Source organism: Schistocerca nitens, unplaced genomic scaffold, assembly GCF_023898315.1.
Source record: "Schistocerca nitens isolate TAMUIC-IGC-003100 unplaced genomic scaffold, iqSchNite1.1 HiC_scaffold_361, whole genome shotgun sequence".
Taxonomy (NCBI): domain Eukaryota; kingdom Metazoa; phylum Arthropoda; class Insecta; order Orthoptera; family Acrididae; genus Schistocerca; species Schistocerca nitens.
The window spans coordinates 4,121-24,015 of record NW_026045895.1 but is presented as its reverse complement, the minus strand read 5'-3'; the positions used below and the strand labels follow the sequence as shown (position 1 = coordinate 24,015).

The 19,895-nt window shown below is 41.9% G+C and overlaps 1 protein-coding gene across 1 annotated transcript; it reads right to left on the bottom strand.

The window, feature by feature from the left end:
* Positions 1–228: 228 nt before the first annotated feature.
* Positions 229–6,772, bottom strand: LOC126228327 (ubiquitin carboxyl-terminal hydrolase 32-like; the record flags this gene model as incomplete). Its single annotated transcript, XM_049942282.1, has 4 exons — positions 229–598; positions 686–852; positions 2,670–2,861; positions 6,565–6,772. Coding segments are annotated over 4 exons (937 nt in total), but the record flags the coding sequence as incomplete, so codon positions are not given.
* Positions 6,773–19,895: the final 13,123 nt, after the last annotated feature.

Here is a 19,895-nt window from a genome sequence, read left to right as displayed (position 1 = left end):
CTGGAGCTGCTGAGCAAGTCTTTCTGTAATGCCACACAAACAATGAATATTCATCTTCAGCTATTACTGTGCAGCTCTCCCTCAAATCCCCAGCAATTTTCATAACAGTCGCATTATCTCTTGTATATCTCTACTTCATATGTAACACTCACTTTCATTTGTCTGTCTGCCATATTTATCTCTAAGCAAATGCATATAGAAACTTTGTTTATGAAAGAGATCACTTACCACTACAGCATACAAATTGTACTTCAAATCAAATGGGTCGCTGCCGTCAGCAAGCCGATGTTGGTGGAAATCTTGTAGGGCACAATCTACCACAGGAGTTTTGACGAGTGACGTCGACACCAGTCTTTCACGTGAATTCAATGGTAGCGTCAGATCGCCATTGGGAATGTGTCCATTTCCTCTGGCACTGTTATGAGTATTTAGTTCAGCCTCTAATCTCGGTTTTGATATATTTAAATTGTTGTCAACTATCTCCCTATGGTTCTGAATTAAATGTGATAGTATATCACCATGATTTTGCACTTCAGATTCATCAGTCAGTGACATAATGTTGGATTCGATGTTACTGTCATCCTTTTCGGAGTTTTGCCTGAAAATAGAAAGACATTACTCCAAGTGAAAGAAATGACCAATCACAGAAAGAAATTGATGCAGTTTTCTCTTGTGGAGAACTTACTCATTTTCAGCATATTCCCCCTTTAGTTCTTTGTGTCTGATGACCGTCTGTTTAGGTACCGAAGCAAGGTAGGCTGTTGGATCAAAATTCCTGAATGGAAAATTCACAACCTTCTGGGACTTTACCCACTTCCCATTAACAAACTGGAACCTTTTCAGATGAACAATCTGAAGAATTAAGAAGAAAAAAATGCATTGAAAATGATAATTTTTCTTTAATATAATAAAAACAATTATTCCATCAAGACATTGCACTACTAATAGTTTGACATTCATGAGATGGTAGATTCATAAGGAGGCAGTGACACCATTAAAAGATAAACAATATGCAGAATGGAAGTTGTCATTTGTGTATTATTAACATACGAGGCTAAAAGCAAGACATACCTCTGCATGTTGAGTATCGTGCATTATAAAGGGTTCTTCATCTAAGTCTGCTATTTCATACATTTTTAAAATGAAACAAAATATGAGAAATTCTATTAGCCAGTGATGCACACAATGGGCACTAATGCACAATCCATAAAAGTAAACAAACATAGCTTTCAACACAAAGTTGAGTATGGCATTCTAAATGTTCCACGCTTATTCATTTATGAAACAATCTTATTCACAAGGAACTATATCTTGAAAACAGGCAAATTACTGCAGAATAAGACTGTACACAACTACTACACCAGGGGGCAATAAAAAATACAAACACACCTTAAAATAAAATTGTTTCTGAGGAGCATAATTATGATTAGTGTCACACTACACAATAAGGTACTAGAGGAAATAAAAATTGCTATGTAACCAATATTTAAAATGAAACTAAAGGCATTTCCAATAAAGTACTGTTTCTATTCTGTAAAAAAGATTTCTGAATATGTGAAACTAAATGTTACTCAAACAATTATTTTGTACGAAAATACACATACTTTAAATTTACCTACTTATTTTGCTGATTCTATATATTACTGTATCCTTACTTTGATCTGTCTATTATCAGTTGTGAAATTTTTGCTGCATGACAATAATGGATCAATAAATACAGGCAATGCCAAATTATATTAATGTTAAATGTCTTATTGGGATTTTATCTCTAGTAAAACCTCCTTATGTATAATATTTTCCATCCTTACAAAATATATTACATCCTAGTTAACTATTAATCTTCTCCTGATGGATATGAGTTTCCAATTACTACACACAACAGAAGACTTCAGTCAAGTCAGCTTTTTAGAGGTAGTTATTTTATCCCATTAAGGAACACATTTCCCACATTCATCGTCAGAATAAGTGTGGTCCTTTTTGTTGTAGGCTCAATTTTTGCAGACCGATCTGTATTTTGTTAATTGCACACTGAGCAAATTTCCCCTCTGCTGTCTTTTATTTAAGATACGGTGTCCATATTATGTTATCAATTTTTGGATTATATAATCCCATCTTCATATGTCCTCAGAGTTTCCATCATTAACTGAAAGCTGCATATGTCATCCAAATCAAGATGTCATTTGCAAATTTAAGAAATGGCATAACATTTCTACTAGAAAGAATTCTGCACTGATCCCTCTAACTCTTATATCCTCATATCAGATATCAAATGAATTGAACAGACTTTGTGACATCTTCAGAAGCAAAGCAGAGAGCCAACATTTACTGCACTGCTCTCCCTCATATTCACAAATTTGTTATTCAGATAGTGGGGGGAATTACCAAATTTTGTAATATGTCAATACAACTACCATTTTTGAGAAAGTTGTTGAAAAATGTGATTTCAATGTAATTGATCACATTGTATTTAAAATTAACTTTGATGTCCCAAACAACCTTTTTTTTTTTTTTTTTAAATTATGCACCCTACAAATTCATCTTGGCCTTTACTCACTTATTCTTCAAATGTTTGAGTATCAGTAATGCGATCAACATTGAAGTTAATTCATAGTTGAAATATACATACATACTATACATTACTAACAAATGTACAATGTGAATATACAAACCAGTATTGGAGGTAGCCTCCATATTTGAAGCTTTTTGCTTGCCAACTGATGTTGGCCACATTTTGAGCAATAATACTTTTCATCTTCCCCAAGATGCTCTTCTTTTGTAAAGGCCTCCAAGCAAAAATCCAGATCAATTGGCTCTGACTGCTGTTGCCGTGTCAATGGAACACTTTCATGTTCCACAAAAACCTGAAGAATTTTGAGCAATGGATTATTTCACAGTTTCTTTTGACAATATGATGAAAATATATCATGCAGCAATAGATTCTATTTTGTTGCAAAACTAATTTTCAAGGATTTATTTTCATTAAGCTAATTAAACAGGTAGTGATTAATGTGATGCTACAATACTATAACAAAAAATTTATCATATACATGCAGTAATTTCTCTCTTGTAATTTCAAATCTAAAAAATAAGTTTTGTTTCTAATACAATTAGAAAACAAGGATTTATCACTTTCGCACTAAACAGAAAAATGCCACAGAGTGATAGGTATGTTCACTGAATAGGTGCAAAGTTGCTTAGATTTAGAACACACACACACACACACACACACACACACACACACACACAATTTTCCAGTGCTGTCACCTGACTATAGTTATCTTGTCTGGGGTGAGCTGTAAGAAAACTAAAGGTGTGTGGAGTGGAGGAGAGAGAGGTAAGAAATGGGAGAAGGTCTGGAAAAGATAAATGCCAATAGGAGAAGAAACTAAGTCACATTTGCTGCAAGGCTTAAGCTAACTCTTAACTGTTCACAATCTGCCCTCCTCCTCCTGAAGTGCTACTGAGCTAGCTACCCAATCTACAAAATATCTTTATCCAATCTTACACCTCTCAAACTCATACCCTTTCCTTCCTGTCTCCCCCAATCTGTCACCTCTCTGTGGAAGTCCCAGATATAGGAATTGTCCTGCAGAGTCCTCTACCATCTCCTACTGTGGCAAAGTCACTTGCTGTGAGAGGAGAAACAATTTGTAAAAAGCATCCACAACTTTAATATAGCCACCGGGCAGTGGTCCATGGGGATATTAGCATGAATAAGCTACAGACTTTCATGAATGGACGTTGCCAAAATGGGGTCAAAAGCCATCTAAACCACAAAATCGTTTAAGTATGTGGCACAATATAATGTATGTTAATACAACATCTGCTTCAGAATATATGCCAGTTGAAATCCTCCCTGATTTTTTATTTCATCTTTGGGTCTTTATCAAGGTTGTTTGCTACAGGACAAATGTGAGTCTGATTTAGTTTTCCACAAGAAAACATCCGGTAACTATCAACCTGGCAATAAGCAACATGCTGTGCATACTGTTAGGCATGTGGTTACATTTATTTCATTTATGCCACAATGTCAATATGCAAGTAACCGATTGCAAGTGTATTGCTTTATAACACCCATTATTTCAGCAACACACCATGTCATTTCCATCTCTGCCATTTACCACAACACAAAAATTCAGATTTTTAAAAAAATATTACATTACTATAGAATTCTCACAGGTTTACACAATTCACTTCCACTCAATAAGTACAGGGATCTTGAAACACTAAATGATGACGATGTAGACATTAAATCATGACAGATGGTTAAACCAATACAAGACTCCTTAACACAGGGTTATATGCAGCTGGAACATTAATGACAACCACTCACTGCATCATGTCAAATTTGTGTAGAAGATACAAGGAGGATGAAATATTAAACAGCAGTATAAGGGTGGTGAAGCAATTGTTACAATGCAGTGCTCAGATCGTAATTGGCCCTAAGTATCCAAAGGTGTACAGCCTGCACAGCACCTGTACCTGTTTCCAGTTCACACAGCTCCCTTAAAACTGTATCTTTCCCTGCTGTACCTCTCTGTTCTGTATTCATCCTATTTTGACACTGACATTTTGTATGCAATCAGTGGAAATATACCAAACATGTCAAGCTCCACCACAGTCCATAGCTAGTTTTCCAATATACTGTGCAACACCCTGCTATATGTGGTAACACTATATCACTTTCAAAATGTTGCCACAGCCCATGCACAATCACAGTACCTCATTTTGTTTCTTGGTTCTCCAAGCTGCCTTAAGAAATGAGCGTAGATGTATTTATACTTACATGTTGCCCACAAAATTGAGCAAATTTAGGAGTAGTGTAACGTGTTTCAACATAAAAATTTCACAGTTATCTTCTTAGATCATCAGTTACTATTCCTTACAGGAATTCATTTACAAATTGTTTTTGTAATTTGAGGTGGGGGAGGTGTGAATATAGGGAACTCAGCAAACAGGTTTAGGCTACAATATAGCTTTAAAACTGCACTGGAATACGTGCTGCACGGAACTGTTTTTCCAGACAACAGTTCAAAAATATATGGTTCACTGCTTAAAACATTAGACTGAACTGAAACTCTCATTTACATTTTCTCTGCATGAAAGAGGGCTTTTGCAAATGTCAGACATAACAATATGACAAAAACTACATGTACAGAATATGTTACATACTACAATAGTTGCATCTTACATCTATTTTATGCATTTATTATTTTGCAGATGATGTGCTACTGTTTTATATCACAAGCAGCATCTTACAGTTAACTGAGTGAATATAAACATTTTTCTATTACAAAAGACTTTAATTTATTGTTACAATCAATCCCCTTATAATTTCTTAAATAACTTGTTAGACTGTTGAACCAAATCAAACCATTAATTTAGGATGCCTAACTGTTGGTTTTCATTTGGTTCTTTTTCAAAAGCAGTTTAAATTCTGCTCAAATGTTGTGATCATGTACATTACTGCACTTGATAACTTCGTTTGGTTGACTCATAAAAAACTAAAGTAATTTAAATACATATAAATAATATATTGTTACTAAGGAGATAGACACCAGTACTGACTTTTGCACAAACAAAATTAATGTGGTGGTTTACCAATCATAGATTATCGTCAAGATACACACCCAGAAATTTTGCTGCTGCTCATTTCTGATGCCAAGACATTTCATACATTATTTACATTGATGTGTTTTAAATGCCAGTAATTGAGATTTGGCGACATTCACATTGAGCCCTGATCACTGAAATATTTTGCTAATTCTTTTACACTAACAGTAGCAAAAGATTCTAGTTCCTTATACTCTCTACCACTGAATAAGACCGATGTGTCATCTGCATACCTGATAATATGGGAGTTAATAGATTGTGCAGTGTTGTTAATATACACAAGGAAAAGAAAGTGACTAAGTATTGAGCCCTGAGGTACTCCCTGCACCACTTATTCCATTACTGGACTGACAGTTTACAATTTTTTCATTTAATTTGTATGTCAGTTTAGTGCACTACTTATGATTCAACAGCTATGAAGCCATATCATGTATGGATGTATTTCGTATACAATATGACTTCAGCTATTTTAGATATAACCTATTGTTTACTGTGTAAAATGCTTTTGAGAGGTCTACAAATATACTTCCAGTTTGCATCTTCAGGCCCAACAGGCAGTACACTTCATGGAAGAACTGTCTAAATGTTTAGGCTGTGCTTTGCCCTTTTCTAAGGGCATGCTGAGAATCTGTAAGACGTCTGTGATTTCTGAAAAGGCACTACACTGGGATAGCACAATATTTTCGAATACCTACTAAAGATGGGAGTTAGTGATATTGGTCTATAGTTAGAGACATCTTCCTTATTTCCTTTTATACATTGGTTTCACAACACTCATTTTTCAACAGTTGGATACATGTGTTCTCTAATGCTGCAGTTAATCTTGTAGGTAAGATTTTAAGCACATCTTAGCAACTGCACTGAATATACCAACTAATCCAGATGAAAATTTTTCTTTAGCATAAGTATTTTGGAGAAATGATCTAGTTTGGAGCCTGAAAATGCACATACCCTTTCCTGGGATGTCTGATAACGCAGGTGTAGAGCTGTTGGATCCCAATCAATGGCTAGGTGTGTACATCTGAAGTTGAATTCAGCTTCAGAGCAAGGTATGCGACAGCCGCGGCAAAATCTGTACCACGGGCACAGAGCACACTGCATACCATCTCGCTGAACTGCTTTCAGTACGAATGGGAATTCATAACCTAGGCTGTCGTCACTGAAAAAGAACATGTCATAACTAATATTCATTACACTGAAGTGACCTGAAATGTAGGTATAATTTAGGTTTATGAACAGGAGCTGAGTATGTCATATGTTACACAAAATGTGATCAAAAATGAAACAACTATTGAATTGCACATGATATCTTCAATGCAGTAAGAGGTCTAACTCTTGCATTTTTGATGGGCTGCTTTATTTACTTCCTTCCTTTCATGTTGCAATGTTTCCAACAATTTGGCCATGGTTAACACTTCAGTATCTCAGAATGCCAAATTTCACTCTTTGCTTCCATTTCTCCCCTGCGAGTAATTGTGTGTGTGTGTGTGTGTGCATAAGTAATTACTTGTGACCAGGGACTTTTCCTGTCAGCATCTTATATCTTAATTATCAATTACTCATGACCAGGGATGGTTGGTTGGTTGGTTTAAAAGAGGAGGGTAGGGACCAAACTATGAGGTCATCAGTCTCTCATTCCTAATAAGACAATGCCACAAGTGTGAGAATAAGACAGACGAGACATACAACGCAAAATGGAAAGAAAGCAAACCTACAAGAACGAAGGAAAGGCAACGAACACTAAAAGGAACAAAAGAGGACAAAAAAACAACAGAGACCCACTAGACACGGAAGAGAGTAAAACAAGAAAGAATATTCTAGTGGCTGGCCGAGCACGAGAATAACAAGGAAAAGCCAGCCACTCTGCAACACATTAAAACCTCCACCCTGAAAACACTAAGGTGGAGGACACAGAGGGACAAAGGACATGTGATAAAACTTACGATCAAATGATAAAAACCACCATTACGAATAAATTGTAAAAGTAAATCAGCCAATGAAGTGTTGTCAGGTAAAATGGGCGGCAACAAATCCGGTAACGCAAGATTTCTTCGCTTGGCAGTCAAAGTAGGACAGTGCACCAGTATATGGGCCACTGTCAACTGGGCACCGCACCGACACTCAGGCGGGTCTTCACGGTGCAAGAGGTAATCATAGGTCGCTCAAGTGTGGCCAATGCGGAGCTGCCAGAGGACAACCGATTCCCTGCAAGAGGCCCGCATGGAAGACTTCCACACATTCGTAGACTCCTTAATGACACGCAGTTTGTTGCATGTACTGTTATCCCATTCCATCTCCCAAAGCCAAAAACCCTGCGGCGTAAGTCAGAATGCAGGTCAGGTTCAGGTCCATCTCCAGAATCGGTTTCCGTGTAGCCTGTTTGGCCAGCCTGTCGGCAAGTTCGTTGCCTGGAATGCCAACGTGTCCTGGGGTCCCTACAAACACCACTGAATGACAGGACCGGTAAAGGGCATAGATGGACTCCTGTATGGATGTTACCAAGGATGGCGAGGGTAACACTGGTCGATAGCTTGTGGGCTGCTCAAGGAGTCAATACACAGAAGAAACGATTCCCGGGGCACGAACGGATATACTGAAGTGCAAGAGATATGGCAACCAGCTCTGCAGTGAATACACGGCAGCCATCGGGCAAGGAATGCTGTTCAATATGGCCTCTGTTGACAAAGGCAAAGAAAACACTATCGTCAGCCATCGAGCCTTTGGTGTAAACCACTTCAGAGCCCTGGAACGCTTCAAGAATCTAGAGGAAGTGACAGCGGAGAGCCACAGGGTTAACGGAGTCCTTAAGGCCATGCGAAAGGTCAATGCGAAGCTTCAGCCTACAGATACACCACAGAGGTGTACATGAATGGACCTCGAGGAGAGGTGGTGAACAGAAAAATGGTTCAAATGGCTCTGAACACTATGGGACTTAACATCTGTGGTCATCAGTCCCCTAGAACTTAGAACTAATTAAACCTAACCAACCTAAGGACATCACACACATCCATGCCCGAGGCAGGATTCGAACCTGCGACCGTAGCAGGTGAACAGAAGAACTTCAGTTCTGACAGAAGCAATGGCACATGAACCGCAATCGTTAGCCCTGACCTGGGCCACCTATGCGGGAGGTGAAGCACTGTGGTTGGGAAAAGAAGATGGTAATTAGGACGTTCAGGAGAGCTATGACTGTGTGCAACGTAACTGGCGAGCAGTTGCACACATCTGATCTTCAATGGAGGGACTCCAGCCTCCAACAATACACTTGTCACCGGACTCGTCCTAAAAGTTCCTGTCACTAGTCTAACTCCGCAATGGTGCAATGGGTCGAGCAAATGCAATGCTGAGGGCACCGCCGAACCATAAATCACACTCCCATAGTCAAGGTGCGAGTGAACAAGGGCTCTGTAGAGCCACATCAGCATGGAGCAATCTACACCCCAGTTGGTGTTGTTCAGGCAGTGGAGGGCATTGAGGTGCTGCCAACACTTCCGCTTAAGCTGACAAAGATGAGGAAGCCAAGTCAAACGAGCATCGAAAACCAGACCTAAGAATCAATATGTCTCCACTACAGTGAGTGGATCAGCATTAAGGTAAATTTCTGGTTCCGGATGAGTGGTACAACACTGACAGAAATGCGTGACATGTCTTCATGGCAGAAAACTGGAAGCCATGGGCTACAGCCCATGACTGCACCTTGTGGATGGCTCACTGTAGGTGAAGCTCAGCAACACCAGTACTGGAGCAGCAGTACGAAATGCAGAAGTCATCTGCATAAAGAGAAGGTGAGACGGAGGGCCCAACAGCTGCTGCTAGACCATTAATGGCCACTAAAAATAGAGAGAGACTCAATACAAAGCCCTGTGAGAGTCCGTTCTCCTGGATATGGATGGAACTATGGGAGGCACCAACTTGGACACGGAAAGTACAGAGCGACAGGAAGTTTTGGATAAAACACCAGGACCCAACCCAACCACCGACATACCATATGTTTCAACAGCTTACAAAGAATGTTGGTGAGACTGATGGGCCAACAGCTATCCACATCAAGCAGGTTTTTACCAGGTTTGAGCACCGGAATGATGGTGCTCTCCCACCACGGCAATGGAAAGATGCCAGTGCACCAGATCGGATTGAAGATGACGACGATATGTCGCTTGTAGTCAGATGAGAGATGTTTACTAATCTGGCTGTGGATCCAATCAGGCCCAGGAGCTGTGTCGGGGCAATGTGCAAGGCCACTGAGGAGCTCCCATTCTGTAAATGGGTCTGTTATAGAACTCACTGTGGCATGTAGTGAATGACAGGACTTTCCCCTCCAGCCGCAGTTTGAGAGTGCGAAAGGCTGGGGGGTGATTCTCTGAAGCAGAGGCTCGAGCAAAGAGCTCAGCAATGTGCTCGGCAACCGCGTTTGCCTTGGTAGATAACACACCATTTATGTTAACACCTGCTGGGGTCTGGTACCCAAAGAGACGTTTGATCTTTGCCCAGGCTTGGGAAGGTGATGTATGGCACCCAATGGTGGAGACTTCTCTCTTCAACACTCCTGCTTCCATTGTTTGATAAGTTGGCAAATGCGGGCACAGAGCTGTTTAAAGGCTATGAGGTGCTCCAGGGAGGAGTGCCGCTTATGCCACTGTAGAGCTCGCCGATGCTCCTTAATTGCCTCAGAGACTTCTGGCGACCACCAAGGGACTGCCTTATGCTGGGGACACCCTAAAGAGCGAGGGATCGCGTTTTCTGCTGCAGAAATAATTGTTGTAGTCACCTGCTCAACCATCACATTGATGTTATCGTGTGGGGGAAATTCAACGGTGACAGCAGAGGTTAAAATTTCCTGGTCCGCCTTGTTTAAAGCACATCTAGGCACGTGTCCGTGGGCCTGACGCTGGGGCACTGACAGGAAGATGGAGAAGTGGGTCATTACAAAACAGGTCGTCACGTGCTCTCCAGTGGCTAGATGGGAGAAGTCACGGGCTGCAAATTGATAAATCAATAGCCGAGTAACTACGATGAGCCACACTGAAATGTGTGGCAGCCCCAGTATTTAAGAGGCAGAGGTTGAACTGAGACAGTAAAGTTTCGACATCTCTGCCTCGGCCAGTAAGCATGGTGCCACCCCACAAGGGGTTATGGGCATTAACATCTCCCAAAAGTAGGAAAGGTTTAGGGAGTTGATCAATCAGTGCAGCTAATACGTTCAGGGGTACTGCCCCATCTGGAGGAAGATATACATTGCAGACAGTTGTTTCCTGGGTCATCCTTATTCTGACAGCCACAGCTTCAAGAGGGGTTTGAAGGGGCACAGTGTCACTACAGACTGAGTTTAGGACATAAACGCGAACTCCACCCGACACTCGATTATAGTCGTTTATACCCATGGAGGGCAGGGGTCCACATTGCCAGGAAACAGGTTTCCAGGAGAGCAATGCAGAAGGCAGGTGTAAAGCTTAACAGTTGGCGTAGCTCAGCCAGGCAGTCGAAAAAACAGCGTCAATTCCACTTGAGGGTGATGCCATCAGGAGCCTGGTAGGGCATGGAACATTCAATGAGGCAGTTTACACCTCAGTCACCTGCTGCCACTGATTTTTTGCCTGAGCAGTATATATCCATTGTGTCTGAGGGTCTGGCAAAATCTAGGTCCTCAGCGGACGCCAGAATCTCCACCCCATCCTCAGATGCACAGCTTGTAGGTAGCGGTGGTGTGGGTGCCACCACAATTTCCTTGGTCTTGGGGGTTTTCTTTTTGGATTTCTCTCGCTGCTCCTTGGGTTTCCCTGGCTGGGAGGACTTCACTGGCTCAGTCTCCGGGACTGAGGATGAGCGTGAAGCCCTACAACCAGCTGCTTTTGAGCTCTTCAGCCACTGGCGGGTGTCATATTTCCCACTAGCAGAAACCTGGGAAGGGAGTGACCCAAGTGACCCCTAGTAGCGAGAGAAGCCAAAAAAGACTTGCGCTTCTCTGGCACAGAAGTGGGGACTGATATCACAGATGGTTGGGGGGGGGGGGTTGCTCCTGAAGTAGGTGGTGCAGGAATAACAAGGAGGGAAGTGACCCCCCCCCTCCCCCCACAACCACCATCAAGAGGGCAGGTGTAGTCTTGCGACTCTGAGAGGCGACTGGGTTTGGTGGAGATGATGGGGCTAGAACTGTTTTAGTGGTGGAGTAAGACAATGTTATACGTACAGGATGTAGGCATTCAAATTTCCTCTTAGCCTCAGTGTAGGTGAGCCGGCGCAGGGCCTTCTACTCCATGATTTTCCTTTCTTTCTGCAGAATCCTGTGGTCTGGTGAGCAAGGCGATTGGTGCTCTCCGCAGCTGACACAGATGAGAGGCGGGGCACATGGAGTATTGGGATGTGATGGGCATCCGCCATCTCGACATGTGACGCTGGAAGTACAGCGGGAAGACATACGGGCCGAACTTCCAGCACTTAATGCACCACATCGGGGGAGTGATATAGGGCTTTACACTACACCAGTAGAGCATCACCTTGACCTTCTCGGGCAATGTATCACCCTCGAAGTCCAAGATGAGGGCACCGTTGGCAACCTGATTATACCTCGGATCGCGGTGGACACACTGGTCGAAATGTACACCTCGGCACTCTAAACTGGCGTGAAGCTCATCGTCAGACTGCAAAAGAAGGTCCCTGTGAAATATGATACCCTGGACCATATTTAAGCTCTTATGAGGCATGATGGTTACAGAAACATCCCCCAGCTTGTCACAACTTAGTAACAACCGTGACTGGACAGATGATGCTGTTTTGATCAAGACTGACCCAGATCTCATTTTGGACAATCCCTCTGCCTCCACAATCCCTTTACCTCCCCAAACTTGTCTTCTAAATGCTCAACAAAAAACTAAGGCTTCATTGTCATGAAAGATTCCCCATCAGCTCTAGAACTTACAAGGTACCAGGTCGAGTAAGGTCTGCTGCCATCCTTAGCCTGACATTCCTCCCATGGTGTGGCCAGGGAGGCGAACGTCTTGGGGTCGTACTTCTGTGCATTGCATTGAGCTTGTGAATGCTTCATCACCTGTCACTCGCCCTGATGCCACCCACTCCGACCAGGGGACCTCACCAAGGGTGACACCTAGCCACAGCAAAGGCCACCTGGCAGGATGGCCATTTGTGGGAGTCCTGATGCCCCGGGGGATGGGCATCTACCCCTTGGCATACATGGGGAGTTAACAGCGCAGGAATCAGCAGAGCGATCCCTGTGTGGTCTGGGGGCTACAACCAACCGGGTACATCTAGGCCCCACCACAACAGACTGGCTACCGTGCTGGGTATCAGGTGCAAAGAAATCCATGGTCATCCTCGACGAAGAAAGCAACACTGCATAGTGCATAGTGGAAAACACACCCAGCAAGGTGTCCTCACCCAAGAGATGGAGAATGAGCGGGACTGAAACGCGACAAGGAGACAGTGGGCTAAAGATCTCAATGCACGATGGACACGATGCACCACGTACGGCGCCCTTCCCCAATTGGCTTGCTCTTCTGGAAAATTTTGAACAATGGAGGTCAAACCCTACAGGGGACCATCACATAAAGGCCGAAATGTGTGAAACTCCTCTTACGACAGGCAGTAATACCTCGGGCCGATTCTTACCCCCGGACCCACAAGGGGGTGTGACAGACTTTTCCTGTCTCCATCTTCATTACAGCACAGATAATTCTTAAGAGAAAAGTGTGAAATTTATGAGAAGAAGAAGGTGCTTAAAGGTAGTGAATAGCAGGACAGTTATTTGTTCCAGTGATCCACATGCCCATATTTAAAAACTTAATGCTGTTCATTTGTACATTGTGTCACTTAGTTATACAGTCACGCGTATTGCTCAATATGTGGATGGGCAGCCCACATTTCCTTAGAAAGATTGGGGTGGGGGAATGGAAGGGGGGGGGGGGGGCTGGGGGGAGTTGAACTATTAATATGTGTAAAATGGTGTGTTGTTCATATTAACGAACTGTTCCTATCTGCATTCCAACCTTTTGTTGTGTGCTGATTGCATTACTTCAACAAATTCTCCTGACAGAAATGTGTAGTCACAATGTTTGAATCTGGCTGCTTTTTGTTGTCAAGTTCACATATATTGCCAGCTCTGACAGTTATTTTTAAATTATTTGGTAACAGTATATAATCTACAAAACTACATACTTTGAAAGTACTAGGTTTCCCAACAACTGTTGCATACAACTATTTCGAGGTTAAACTTCGTATCCTGATTATATTTACAATAATGAAAAGAACGGATGACACACTGAGTTGCAGACAGACCCAGGAAAAAAAAAAGAGCCAACTGATACACACTTAGCTTTTGGCTAAAGCCTTCATCCAGAAAGAAAGGAAAACAACACACGCATTCACATAAGAAGGCAAACGTCTGGCACACACGACTTGATCTCCCAGTGCTTCAGCCATTTCCTTCAGCGGTCCAGCTTAAGTGGCTGGAGATGCCAGTCGTGTGTGTGTGTGTGTGTGTGTGTTGTGTGTGTGTGTGTGGGGGGGGGGGGGTGACACCTTTCTTTTCTGAAAAAGATTTTGGCTGAAAGCTAAGTTCTGTATGCAACAGTATTTTGTTGTGCGTGGCTGCACCTCAATGTGTCATTTTTACAGTGTGTAGCGATCTATCCTTTTAATAATTTTTGCTATTCCAACCTGGACTTTCCATTGTTTAAGTTGCCTCATTGTATTTACTTATTCTACAGCAAATTAAATAACGATGACATCCAGAATGCTTTGTTACAACAGTATGGATGTGTACGTTAACTAAATTATGTGGGTTGTTGGGAACATATACGCAGTTGCAAACTTTTAAATTATTTCTTTCACAACTAGAGAAATGAGTAAGTTACTGAAAGCATAGCCCAGGAGCAAAAGAAGTAACTACGTTTTTCAAATTTGGTTCTATTCCTTCTTTCGACATTCTGTTCTACAAACAAAATGTTGTACATAAATGTGAAACAACAGTGTTTAAACCAAATTTTCATACTTGAAGCTGAACTATGCACTCCAGGGGAGATGATTAATGTTACACAAATCTCTTCCTGGATAAATTTTGCTTTTTTTTTTTTCTTTTCCTTACTTATTTCTTCTTTCACGACATTCACCCCAAGTTTCAGTATTTCTATACTGTACCTTGTAACATTGGTACCTTGGCACCAGAAGGCAGGAAAATGACAGTCGTCTTTTAAATAATCATTTCTTCATATCTATTCAATCTAATGCATAATGTGGATTTTTTACTATTAGTCAGACCTCAAGCATAGTGTATATTCTGTTTGTATTACATCAAAAACAATAAACATGTTCATCTTAACAACAGACTGCTCACTAACCATTCATTCATAGAAATACAGAAAGAAAAGATAAATAGATGGCTGGATTACGGAGTTTTAAGGGACCAAAACACTATGATCTTCAGTCCCTCCACACTGAGTGCAGGAAAAAAAATCATTTCATTTAAAAAATCTATGTAAGCAGCCATATCAGGTGTTAACAATAGGTTATTAAAGAGAGTCAGAAAACTCCACCCGGACAGGCCATGAAGGCCCAACAGTACCGACCGGCCGCCAAGTCATTCTCAGCCCACAGGTGTCACTGGAGGGCATAGGATCAGCACACCACACTCACAGCTGTATGTCAGTTTACGAGACAGGAGCCACTACTTCTCTATCAAGTAGCTCCTCAGTTTGCCTCAAGGATTGAGTGGACCCCGCTTGCCACCAGCACTCGGCAGACCAAATGGTCACCCATTCAAATGTTAGCTCATCCCGGCAGTGCTTAACTTCAGTGATCAGACAGGAACCAGTGTTACCATTGAGGCAAAGCCATCAGGAGACAAAAGATAATAAGGTAAGGTGAGGGCAGATGTCGGCTGGGAGCAGTTCGAAGCCCACTGAGGCTTGTCATGTGGTGGAATGTGTATCTCAAGCATCTGACCAGGATCTATATCTACATACATACTCTGCAAAGCCATAATAAGGTGCATGACAGAGGGTACTGTGTAGCACTACTTGTCATTTCCTTTCATGTCCCACACATCTGTCTTTATGTCTCTGTTTCAGCCCTAATTTCTCATATCTTACCTTCATGATCCATACACAAAGTGTAGGTTGGCTGCAGTTAGCTTCAGATTGAGGGTTCTCAAAATTTTGTCAATAGTATTCCTCAAGAACAATGTCATTTTCCCTTCAGGGATTCCCATTTGAGTTCCTGAAGCAACTATGTAACCTTGCATGTTGTTCGAACGTACCAGCAACAATTCGAGCAGCCCATCTCTGAACCGCTTCAACGTCTTCCGTTAATGTAACCTGGTGCAGATCCCAAACACTTGAGATGTACTCAAGAACAGGTTGCACTGGCGTCCTATATGTGGTCGCCTTTAACAAATGAAACACAGTTTCCCAAAATTCTCCCAATAAACTGAAGCCTACCATCTGCCTTCTCTACCTCAAACCTCACATGCTCATTCCGTTTCATTTCACTCTGCAGCTTTACAGCCATATTTTTAAACAACGTGACCGTGTCAAGCACGACACTACTAATACTGTATTCGAAAATTGCAGTTTTCCCCCTCTCCCTCCACAACTCCTTTACATCAACTCACATTTTTCTACATTTAGAGCTAACTGCCATTCATCACACCAACTAGAAATTTCGTCGAAGTCATCTTGTGACCTCCTGCAGTAAATCACTCAACAATGACACCTTCCTGGACACCAAAGCATCATCAGAAAACAACCACAGTTTGCTGCCCAACCTGTCTGCCAGATCATTTATGTATTTAGAGAACAATAGTGATCCTATCACACTTTCCTGGGGCACTTCTTACGATACCCTCATCTGTGATGAGCACTCACTGTTGAGGACATTGTACTGGGTTCTATAACTTGAGGTGTCTTCGAGCCACCCACACATCTGGGAACCTATCCCATATGTTTGTATCTTCATGAACAGACTGCAGTAGGGCACTGTGTCAAAAGCTTTTTGGAAATCTAGAAAGCAGAAGCCTTTCAGCCACCCACAGAAAGCAACATGCCAATAGCTGACAAGTCGGCTGTATAACAGGAGCAGCACTAAGATAATCTAAAAAAGAAATTACAACTCTGGCAACATTACAATGAAAGTAGTGCGACATATCATTTTGGTGGAGTGATTCGTTACACAACATTTACCGCACTGGCAAATGATGACCACCACTGTGAAAGCTTTATTCAACTACCAAGTTAATATAGTAGTCTGTTTGGTCATTTGCACCCTTTCTGTGTGTGTAATGTGAATCTGGATGCACAAAGTATGTCTGCAAGCTAAGGTGAGAGAAATCTTACTACGCTTTAGGGAGCCTGCTGTTTGCACAGTTTATTCTGTGTAATGTCACTTCCTGCCTCAGACATACAGCACGCTCCATGTAACAAAGACATTACTGAAAATCGTGATGATGCCACCGATATCTGGAGTGTCGTAAAAGGCATTCATTAGCTGTTATTTAGGAGAGAACTGACATCAATAACACCAAATGAAATGGTATTGATACATACCACTTGTCAGAAAGTAATGTACAATGTGTCTGGCTATTGTACCAATTTGGTCAACATACGGATTTTAGCAAAGAAGGCCTCTAAATATATGAATGCACTGTCTCACAGTGATATGAATTAATAAAATCTTGGGCTTTCAGCGTGTCAGATGGTTGAAATCCCATGAGCCTTCGACCACACTCTCCTTGGCTATTGTCTAGTGGTAAATGACTACCGTGTCACCATAACCTTGACATTATATACCTGTGTTGGCTGGTGGCTGGGTGCCAGGCTGTGCTGAGCTGCAAACTGCCATCCTTATTGATTGTGTTTTCAGATATTTTTATTTCTGTAGCTGCATTTACAAAGCTATCCCAAAATCCCTTTTGTCTTCATAATGACATATGTTTCATTGAACAGAATTCCGTATTTATTTTCTAAAGCAGTTTCTGCCACAGCTGATTTGTCAAGATAGTGTACATGTAAGAACCTCTCGTGTTCCATCCGACATTGCTCCACAGTGTGTACTGACGTAGTGGCAGCTGCACAGACATGTTACCTTGTACACTATAGGCGTTCTAAGCCCTAAATTGTCCTTCACAGGCCTTTTAAACTGTCGTATTTTTGCTGGGGGCCTGAACACGGATGAAATGTTGTCTCTCTTCAGGAGCAGATGAAACTTTCCCGCACTGCGGCACAGAAAGGCAGACATGTATGTTTGTTGCTCTCTCCTTCAACACAGTTTTTCTTGCTATCTTACCATAGAAAGTCCATGATACTTGATGGTGATTGTAGCCATTTTCCCAAACGACTTCTCAGAGGTGGCTTAGTTCTAGGGTCAGATTTTCAGCATCCAAGAAAACTTCAGCATGAAGGATAAGGGTGTTCAGAATGACATGTTTTTGGGCAGGGCAGTTGTGGCTGAAATTGTGCAAATACCAACCTGTTTATACAGGTTTCCTGTAGACACTGTGGCTGAGGTGGCCACTGGTTTTCCAATGAAAGAAGACGTCACAGAAGGGCGATGTACCATCTATCCCTAGTTCCACCATAAACCTAATGCGGTTGTAAATGCCTTTCAGGTGTTCTAAGAATTCTCCCTGTTATTCACGTCCACAGGGCCAGATTATGGAAGTTATGTCAATATAATGATAAAAGCAGCATGGCTTAGCTGGAGCTTTAGGTGTTCGTTTTTCCTGCGCACTATTCAGGAGTGTAATGGTAGGGAGACAGTACGATCGTGATTCGATGAACCCTCTGCCAAGCACTTAAATGTGAATTGCAGAGTAATCATGTAGATGTAGATGTAGAGCTGTGTTCCGAGCAATATCTTTACATTTCTCGATAAAATAGGTTGGCTACAGATGGTGTTAGTGCTTAAACAATTCCACAATTGTACTATCATTTTTGGCAACATTATGATTTGTGAGAAACCTTTTCAGCTTCCAGCACAGAAGAAGTTGCAGAAGGAGATAAAGTCTACACCAATGAATAGGTTCACAGTTGTTATGATTTTGCAGTTCAAACAAAGCCAGTCAGTATTACTAACTAATGGTGAATGGAAAGTTATTCAAGAGCGTAGCACACCACACAACACACGAAACACCTCATTAAATAGGTATGCCAGTGTCTGAACCAGATGCTGGAACCAAGTTGGGATAAAACTGCGGCAGAGAGGCTACCTTCCACCCCTGTCCAGCAGCCAGAAGGACCATAAAAATTTAGGTAGAAGTATACAATACACTCTGAAGCATAAAATTTAAAATCTGATTCGCCACCTTACATTATCAACTAATATTTCAGTAATGACTTGGCCAGCAACGAAGAGGCTCTCCCACGTAATACGAGAGACCGTCATGGGAGCATTGCAACTGCAATGGGGTGCCACAGCTTACTTGCCTTCAACTTCCTACATAAAAAGTAATTGTTTGCGAAGGATTAATTGTCAGTACTGTGAAAGACCAGGAATTAACACACATCTCTCTCTCTCTCTCTCTCTCCTCTCTCTCTCTCTCTCTCTCTCTCTCTCTCTCACACACACACACACACACACCTCCCGCCCCTCCCTCTATCTGTCCAAAAGGTCAGTTTTTATCTCAATTCATAGCTAATGAGAGAAACGTATTGGAGTTATATCCTTCTGTATCAAATTAAGTTGGCCACACTGATGAGACTGCTGGGCCAGTACGGCCACCGCCATAGTGTAGCTCGATTCTCTTCATCAGAAGTAGTCCACCATGATAGCATCCACTCATCTGAGGGCTCTCATCAGTGCAGTTCTGCCAAAGCGATAGCTACTCGACATGACAGTTGTTGCCCAGACTCCTCATTTCCCAACTAAAATTGTATTCATTCCAATCCATCATTGGCTGATTGATACAGTGACTGGTTTTCATGGTTACATTGAAAATAAAACACTCACAGTTGCAAAGTTATTTTATTTAAAAATAACATGTTCCACCATGGTCAGACACCATCAGATTAAGTAAAACTGTCAAATGAAGTATACTACACTGGCTATCAAAACTCTATGTCAATCACATACACATAAAACTGTGTGGATGAAAATTCGGTCATCAGAATGACTAAAGGGAACTGCGAGAACCTTTGAGCTGTTATAGTAACAAGTAGACCACGGCGCCCAGCCGTTCATACACTGTATTGGCCTGGATGCCAAACAGTAGATGGTCTAACTGGCTGGCAGCAGCATTAGAATTACTAAACAGCTGATGACTGCATGCAGCCAGCCAA